Source organism: Ursus americanus, chromosome 2 (assembly GCF_024610735.1).
Source record: "Ursus americanus isolate L20-20 chromosome 2, mUrsAme1.1.p, whole genome shotgun sequence".
Lineage (NCBI taxonomy): Eukaryota > Metazoa > Chordata > Mammalia > Carnivora > Ursidae > Ursus > Ursus americanus.
The window spans coordinates 44,820,189-44,828,383 of record NC_142128.1 but is presented as its reverse complement, the minus strand read 5'-3'; the positions used below and the strand labels follow the sequence as shown (position 1 = coordinate 44,828,383).

Here is an 8,195-nt window from a genome sequence, read left to right as displayed (position 1 = left end):
CCAGGTTTGAATCCTGTTCTAGCTGTGTGACTCAGTGTGCTGTTCAAACCCTCCGGGTCTCAGTTTACTCATACGTGTCCTGGGCAGTATAGCGAGGCCTTGTTTTAGGGTTGTTTTGAGGATTCAGTGAGATAATGTCTATCAAGTATTTGGCATAGAGCCTGGCGTGCATTAAGGGCTCGAATAACAACAACAAAAACAGAAAGGATAATAGAGTTTTTAATAAATCATCAGACACAAAAAGACATTTGCAAGGGCTCAGTGCCATTCACGTGGACCTCAAGATTGTCGTGCTGGGTGAGGACAAGGCCTGCTCTGAGGTGTGTAGTGGTGGACGGGACAGTGACCTCATCAAGCAGCCTCACTGTTCTCGACTTACATGCTTGGGCTGCGTTCTAAAGCACCGCCCGCAGCTCAGATGTGTTTTCAGTCGGTTGTTTATTGTCTGGCCTCGTAGGAGGATGGAGAGAGGGGATGTCGGAGGCTGAGTTGGTAAGACGGCCCTCGACACCAAGCTCCTTGAAGACAGACCGCCCCGTGTCGCTGGAGGCAGGGGAGGTCCTGGCAGGCGGGACGTATGGATGTGATCCCAGCTCCTTCACTGCAAGTGTGAGGCACTGGGCAAGTCAGCCAGCTCGATGAACCGCGGTGTATCTATGAAAAGGGAAAAATACCTGATCTGCAGAGTGGCCGTAAGGATCAAATGACACAATGCGATGTACGTAAAAACACCTGCTATATGGGAGATGCGTCCTAAATATGACGACGGCAGCCGTGTAAGCAAACTAGTACAGTCACGGCCAAGCGTGAGACGCATTAGTGGTGACTGGTATTGTTTTGTGACAACGCGATCCCGTGAGACTGAATTAGTTTCCTTCTTGGAAAGAATGGCGACACAGTCGGCAGAAGGTTTGAGGCTTGGCCAATGAGTGCAGCTCATTCTGCGAAACGGTTTATGATTTGGATCAAATCCGGCCCCGTGATGTGCTCATCAGTTCCCTGGGAAGACCCAGGGGGTCTTGGGGGGCAGGTGGGGGTGCTGTGCACGAGGAGTGGGCTTCCTTCACCTGGGAAGGAGGGGTGATGAGCCGTCCAGTGGGACAGGTCCCCGCGTGTTAGGAATGGCTGCAGGGGTGCTGGGGAGCCGAGCTCCAGGGAGGTGTGGGGAGTGGGCAGGACGCAGGCTGATCTCTGCAGCAGGAGGCTGTGTGCGGGGACGCAGGCCTGGGAGGCGGCCACGGGAGCCAGGGCCCGCAGAGCAGAAGAACCCTGTGCGTACAGGCCGGGGTGAAGTGGAGGCGGAGGGACCGGGCCAGGGAGGGATGGTCTCAGACAGTGGCCGGTGCCCCTCCTGTCCTGATGCCGGTTGCTTGTGCATCGGAACAATTCTCTGGGAGAGGAACCAAGGAGGTGATGGCTGAACCCGAATGACATGGAGGGATGTCCATCGAACAGCCTCCACTCAGCAGGGAATTGAGGTCACACTGCAGAGAATACACGTGAATGGAACTTTAAGGTCATGGGGGTGCGAGTCCCTGTCACTGCAGCTGTGCCCCCAGCTGCCCATGGAGAACAAAACCCTCCTGAATGTTGGAAGTGAAGGGTGTCTGTCACCATCTTGAAAACCCGGTTAGAGGGGAGGGGCTGGAGCTGGGTACCGGGCGGTGCTTGAGAAGGTAAGAGTGTTTGACGGTGTTTGGTCCTTTCTCCCCTCTCAAGACGTGTGCACCCACGGGAGGGATTCCCAGGCACGTGCCCAGAGGAAAGGAAAGCTTATGGCTGCATCTGGTCTCATTGCTCTGATGCAGGCGTTCTCAACTGGGACCAATTTTGTCCTCCTGGAGGACATCCGGTGATGTCTGGGGACATTCTTGCTGTCACATTTCTTGGGGGGGGGGCTGCTACTGGCATCTAGCGAGCAGAGGTCAGGGACGTTGCTAAACACCATACAGGACACAGGAGAGCCCCCCACAAAGAAGCCCCCAGCCCCAGATGCCAGCAGTGCTGAGGCTGACAGACCCCGGTGGGAGCCAGTGTGAAGGTTCTGTGTCAGGGGAGGTGGCTCGTTGGTCACACCTGTCACCTCAGTGAAGGTAGAATGGGGAGGGTCACAGCTAGCCTGTAACCCCTCGTTGGTGGCTGCGTACAGAGGACAAGGTGGTGAGCAGACAAAACATTTGGGGGTGGGAATGAGCCCAGAAGGAGCCTCAGGCTAACCTCCCAAGGTAGATGAAGCGTAAGGGCAGAGTTTTTCATTTCAAGTCAACTCTTACTTATTTAAAAACCGATTTCCTTAAGCACATAATTATATGTTTATTTCCCGGAGGAACTCTTGAGGCAGCGGAGATCTGCTTAAATTATGGGGACGGAGGCTGCACACAGGGCTCTAATGGGGTTAGAAAAATGTTCTGTCTCCTTTGAAGGAGCCTTGGGAGGAAGGGAAGGGCAGATTCCTCCCCTGCAGTGCAGAGGATGTGGGGAGGATGGAGCGCGGGGGAAGGGAGGGCGGTGAGTGTGCGCACTGGTGGTCCCACCTGGTGGGGCAGGATCAGAGCAGACGAATTCTGGGGTGCAGCTTCAAGCCTCCCGCCTCTCGTTCCTACCCCGCTTCCTACCCTGCCTCTCGTTCCTACCCGGGTAGGCGGAGGGAGGGGCTGCAGGAAGTGGGCCATCCGCAGGCTTCCTGCCTTCACGCGTGCGCGCCCGCGCGCACACACACACACACACACACACACACACACACACACACTCTCACACCCCCCTTTGGAAGGCTCTGGTTTGCATCAGCTAACAGTCTGGGATGCTTCCGGGGAGCACAGGTTGGGTGGGCAGGGTGGAAGGGGTGGGGGACTTTCAGTGCCTCCCTCCTGTCTCTGTGCTGCTTCCCAGTCTCTGTGGCAGCCCGCGTGCCTGGCATTGGGGGCTCCTCATGCCCCCACCTGGCTGGGTGGTGGGGACCAAGGGAATAGGATGGAGAACCGAGTCCTCAGTTCTGACACCCCTCAGAGGCAAGGGGAAGGCGTCTTACGGCCTGTCCCCCTCCTGGAGACAAATGGGGAGACTGGCTGATCTGGTACGCTGTGAGAGTGTTGGACGGGGGTGGCGTTGGGTGGGCGGCCGTGGAAAGGAGAAAGATGTGTCAGCAGCAGGTGCCTCAGACCTGCCTCTGGCGTAGGCTACACAGGATGAGGGCCTCAGGGAGACCCTGGCCTCCTCCGTCTCCCCTGCACCTGGAATGCGCGTCTGTCATAGCGCCATTGTCTGGGGTTGGACCCTGTGTGCGCCCACGTCCTCCAGGAGGCTGTGAATCATCGCACTGGGCTGGGAAGCCTCCGCACCTAACAAAGCCCAGTACACACAGGCCCCCGGGCCGAGGTTCACGATGAATTTCTACCTTGTCCAGCCTGTCCTGCCACAGAACAGACCGAAGCTACAGCAAAAAGAGTCCGTCTGGCTGGTCTATCCCACCCCTCCTGCCTCTCAAAGCCTGAAGTGCGGTGCTGGGACTGCTAGGACGGGATCCAGCTGGGGAGTGAAGCCACAGCTGAAACGTGGCCAAGAGTTGTGGGCCTCAGGGTCCTCGTTTACCCATCAAACATCCTCTCCATACGAGCACCAGGCTGGCTCAGGTCCGGCCTCCCTCGGCCTGAGGCTGTCAGCAGCACTAAGGGGCGGCGGCTCAGGGGAGCTGAACAGCCCAAGGCTGGTGAGGGGTGGCCAGCCCTTGGAGTTGGAGATGGTGGTTATCTGTGAGCACAACACCCAGGCCTTCTCTGTCTTGAGAGGATGACACACGAGGGGCAGGGGGGCCTGTACTGGGGGGTTGTGTCCATCGGGCTCTTCTGGCCTCTTAGCATCAGAGATGTGGGGCTGCTGCGGATTTGTGCCCTTTTTGTTGACCAGCTCCCCCGGAGACACATCAAAGGTCATCAGAGAACACAGAGTCTCAGCGTCTTTAAGAGGCTGAAGGCCTGGCCCACTCTTCCGCTTTCTAGAAGTGTGGCCTTGGGCCTGAGCCTACCTCACCCAAAAAACAGGGACGGCCTTGCCGCCATTCCCAGGTCAGGGAGCTCGTATGAGGCTCAAATTAGTCGACGTGTGCGCATGCTTGGTAAACTGCAAGGTGCTATGCACTGTGGGCTGGTTCTTAGAAGTTATTTATTCAGGGGAGCAGCAGAAGGATCCCCTCTTCCCCCCTCGCCCCCACTGCAGCTGCAGCCGTCTCCTCAGTCAGGACCTGCCTTAGGGAACGGCTCTATTCAGTCTCCTGAGTCAGCAGGAGTGGGAAGGCTTAGCGCTTTCCGTGCATGTCTGTGTCTCTGGCGCCCCTGAACACGGGGGTCAGGGCCCGGGGCCGCAGACAGGTGCTGAGGCTCTTTATTTAGTCCGCTGGTAGAACTGGAAGACGGCTTTCTCCTGCTCATAGGTCTCGATGGAGCCAGGTCGAAGGCGCCGGATCTCAGCGATGGCATCTCCCGCACACAGGCCCCGCTCCTTCACCAGGTAGCAGGCCAGCATGGTGCCAGTGCGGCCAAAGCCCAGGGTGCAGTGCACCCCCACGGCCTGGGAAGAGGGAGCTTGATGGGGTGGAGCCTGATGCCCTCCCAGCCCCTCCTGCCCCTCCCTTGGGCTGGTCCCAGTCTCCCTACAGCTGCTTCTTCTGGGTCAGGCCCAGGACCTCGAAGGTGTCTCAGGCTCTCAGGGGCTCTCGAGAAGTGACATCAAAGTCAGGGGTGGGCTGTCGTGTACCTGGTGGCTTGGAGGCCACCAATCACCTCCCATATAGTTGGCTCCTGGCCTGTACCCCTGCCTCCCAGTGCAGAAGCCACTGGCCACACAAGGCCACGGAGTGCCCGAGAGGCTGCTAGTCCAAATTGAGATATGAGGTAAAATACAACCAGGTTTTGAAGACGTGGTACAAAAAAGAATAAAAACACGTCATTTAGCATTTATATTGATTATAGGTTGAAACGATAATACTTTTGACTTACTCGGTTAAGCTCTATTGTCAAAACGAGTTTCCCCTGATTCTAACTTGCCTTTTCGAAACGAGGCCCCAGGGTATTTCGACAGCGCGAGGCTCCGGGGAGCGCTCCACAGCCTCTGCCTTCCACCCTTCTCCCCCCGCCACACTGGCGGCTTCCCTGCCGCCTCCCCCACCGCCCGGCTCCCGGTTTCACGTCCGGTCCCCGCGGGGGCCCTCTCCGCTCCCGGAGCCCGGCCAGGTCCCTCCCGGCCCGCCCTGTCCCCGTCCTGTCTGACCCCGGCAGGCCCCGCCCCGCCCGCCGCGTCCCCGCCCGCTGACCTCCCCGCGCGCGTTGGCCTCGTCCACGATCCGCACGAAGCGGTCGATCTGCTCGGGGCCCGGCGGGCAGAAGTCCGGGATGCGCAGCCGGTGCAGCGTGAGGCCGGGGCAGCTGTCGCTGTGCGGGGGCCCGCGTTCCGTCAGGGACACCAGGTGCCGCACGCCCTGGTCCAGCAGGAACTGGTAGTGCGCGGGGAGCCGCGGCAGCGCCAGCCCCGCCAGCCGGCCCGGGAGCACCCACGAGAAGTTGGGGGGCTGCACGCCCATGGCCGCGGCAGAACACGCCACCGCACCGCCCCCTCCTGCCCCGCACCGCCCCCTCCTGCCCCGCACCGCCCCCTCCTGCCCCGCACCGCCCCCTCGTCCCCCGCGCGTCCGGGCCCGGCGCCACCTACCCGCGCCCCCGCCCTGGGACCACGTGGGCTCCGCGCCCCGCCCGGCGACGCCCCGCTCCGCCGCGGGGATTGGCTGAGCCGCCTCAGGGGCGGGGCTGGAGCACCGAATCCCGGGGCTCTGACAAGACGGGCGCAGGTATCCGGCCCCGGTCCGGGGCAGCGCACTCGTTGATTGGTTAAATCGTCAGTACTGGGCGGGATTACCCCAGCGGTGCGCACGGGGATTGGTGGAGGTACCCAAACAGCCGGGGGGCAAATCCAGAGGGAAGGATGAATTGCCCGCTGCGGACGAGGCAACCCGGGGTCGGGCTCTGCTGCTCCCTGGCGGCCGGTGGCGGTTATTACACCAGTGTCCACTGCCTCTGCTGTCCCAGGGCCTGGCCTCCTGGGGTCTGACTTTCCTCACCGTGGACGCCCAAGGGTTCCGCCTCGGGGGAGGAACCTCCTCTACGGTAACTGACTGGTCCTTATCAGTGACTTGGGGAACCTATCCCGTAGGGGCGATTGCCGCTGTGCCAAAGGACTATTCTATTTTCCATTGATGGGATTATTCAAAAATACTGCGCAGCCATCTGCTGCCCTGAAGTCCTACCCAGGGTAGTAATTATAGTCCAGGGATAATAACCACCCACGACATAAGAATGATCGTTCATTGAGCATTTGCTATATGCCAGGCACTATTCTTAGCCCTTTACCTGTGTTAACCGATTTAATTGCCGCAATAATCTTATGAGGCAGTTAATCTAATTAACCCTACATTACAGATGAGGAAACTGAGGCTCCAGAGAGGTTCAGGAACTTGAGCGAGGTGACTCATGGTCTGGGGATTTGAACCTGGACAGCCTGGCTCCCGCATCTTTAACGCCCAGTATTGTTTCCTGCAGTTAAATGGAAGGATGCTGCCTCTTCACGTGGCCGTCCTCACACTCCCAAATGCCATCCGTGTTAAACAGCTGAAGGATTTCTTAATTTCTCTTAATATTTCGTGACTTCCAGGCTCTCTGAGTCACCCTCCGGTGGGGAGACCAGAGTTCACCAGTGTTGTTAGTAGAGACCTAGCTCTGAACACAGTGTCTTGGCTGTGATCGGACCCGTCTGTATCCTCCTTTGAACAATGTGCTTCTAGTGATGCAGACTAATTATAATTATGAAAATAGTTAACCCTTGTTGAATTTGCCTATGTATGAGGCCCTCCGCCAAGTGCTTTCTGGAAGAACTACATGTGGATGGTATTGCTGTGTCTTTTTTGTACACACGTAATCTGAGGCTTTGACAAGTTGGTTAACTCGGCCAAGGACACGCAACTAGTATGTGGCTGGGCTGGCTGAGCCAAGGCCTCTCTGAGTCCAAGCCCAGGGCACTTAGCCGTAAAGATGTACTTCCCTTGAGACACATTTGGCCATTTAAACCTCTGGTTCCAGTAAAATGGAAATTTCTTCCTCCGAGTTCGGAGGCTCCTCTGACCCTGTGGAAAATCCACTTACCAGTTACCCAGACAAGGCTGAAACATTGCCTCCACCCACCCTTACCAGGAGCCAGCAGCTGCGTGATGCCCCCTCTCCTCCCCTTCCCTGCAATCTGAGCCTTGGGGTGGCCCTTCCTGTTGGCACTCCAGTTTCCCACCGACTCCTGATCAATCTTCTTGCCCATCTGCATCCATTCCTTCCCTCCTTGCCTGCTGTGGCTCCCCAGGGCTTCTGACAGCACTGACTCTGGAGACAAGACTCGGCATGCACTCCTTTCACGTTGAACCTTTCTTGGTACCTTTGTCTTGCTCTCCTTTCTTTGCTGCCTTCACTCATCAGACAAAAACTTCCCACATCACTCCCTACACCCTATGCCCCTTCCTTGCTTCTTTGAGATCTACCTCAAAGCCTATCTTTTTCAGAGGGAAGACATTTCTGGGGGCGGGGGACAGAGATTCTCTTTTCCCCTTAGCCCTTAACAGTGACTCTCTGCTTGTGCTTGTCTCTGCAGGGACAGGAGTGCGTCCTTCCACCTGCTTGGACCTCCTTACAGAAAGTTTAGTTGGCTCCCTCTGTAGCAATTCCCTTCTTCTCTACAGCTGTGCCTCTCCCTTCCAACAGAGGCTGGGTGAAAAGGGCCCAGCATCCTTGCCTTGGGCTGTGTCCTAAGGTCAAGGGTGCTATATAATTTTTTGTCTTGAGCCTGGAGAGTCTCGAATTGAAAGGAAAGCCCCTCTGTGATGGTTTTTTGGCTCAGACCTCTGTGACTTAACCGTGTCAGCGCCCTGTACCCCCCCCCCCCCAACTCAACACCGATCTTCCTTTCCTTTCTCCTCTGTAAAGCATTACCTGACCCTCAGGAAGATTTAGGCTTTTTCTGTGCTCACTTCTCACCTTGTATAAATATGTGCTCCCGGGAAGCAGTTATTTTATTGGATTGGGTTACCTCTTTGTGTAGGAACCACAAATCTAATACACGGTGCTCAAAAATGTTAAAGGAGCCAATGAATGGGAAAAAAAAAAAAAAGG

General features: G+C 57.3%; 1 protein-coding gene across 2 annotated transcripts; it reads right to left on the bottom strand.

Annotated features, from left to right (window-relative positions):
* Positions 1-201: 201 nt before the first annotated feature.
* Positions 202-5,630, bottom strand: DUSP23 (dual specificity phosphatase 23). Of its 2 annotated transcripts, none has more exons than XM_045784598.2 (2): positions 5,306-5,630; positions 202-654 (listed from the first exon to the last, which is right to left on the bottom strand). In XM_045784598.2, exons 1-2 carry the CDS (start codon positions 5,570-5,572, stop codon positions 439-441), a joined length of 483 nt encoding a protein of 160 aa, XP_045640554.2. In that variant the 5' UTR covers positions 5,573-5,630; the 3' UTR covers positions 202-438. The 2 variants fall into 2 exon arrangements, with proteins under 2 accessions (XP_045640554.2, XP_045640555.1); XM_045784599.2 differs by lacking the exon at positions 202-654 and adding an exon at positions 4,142-4,563.
* Positions 5,631-8,195: the final 2,565 nt, after the last annotated feature.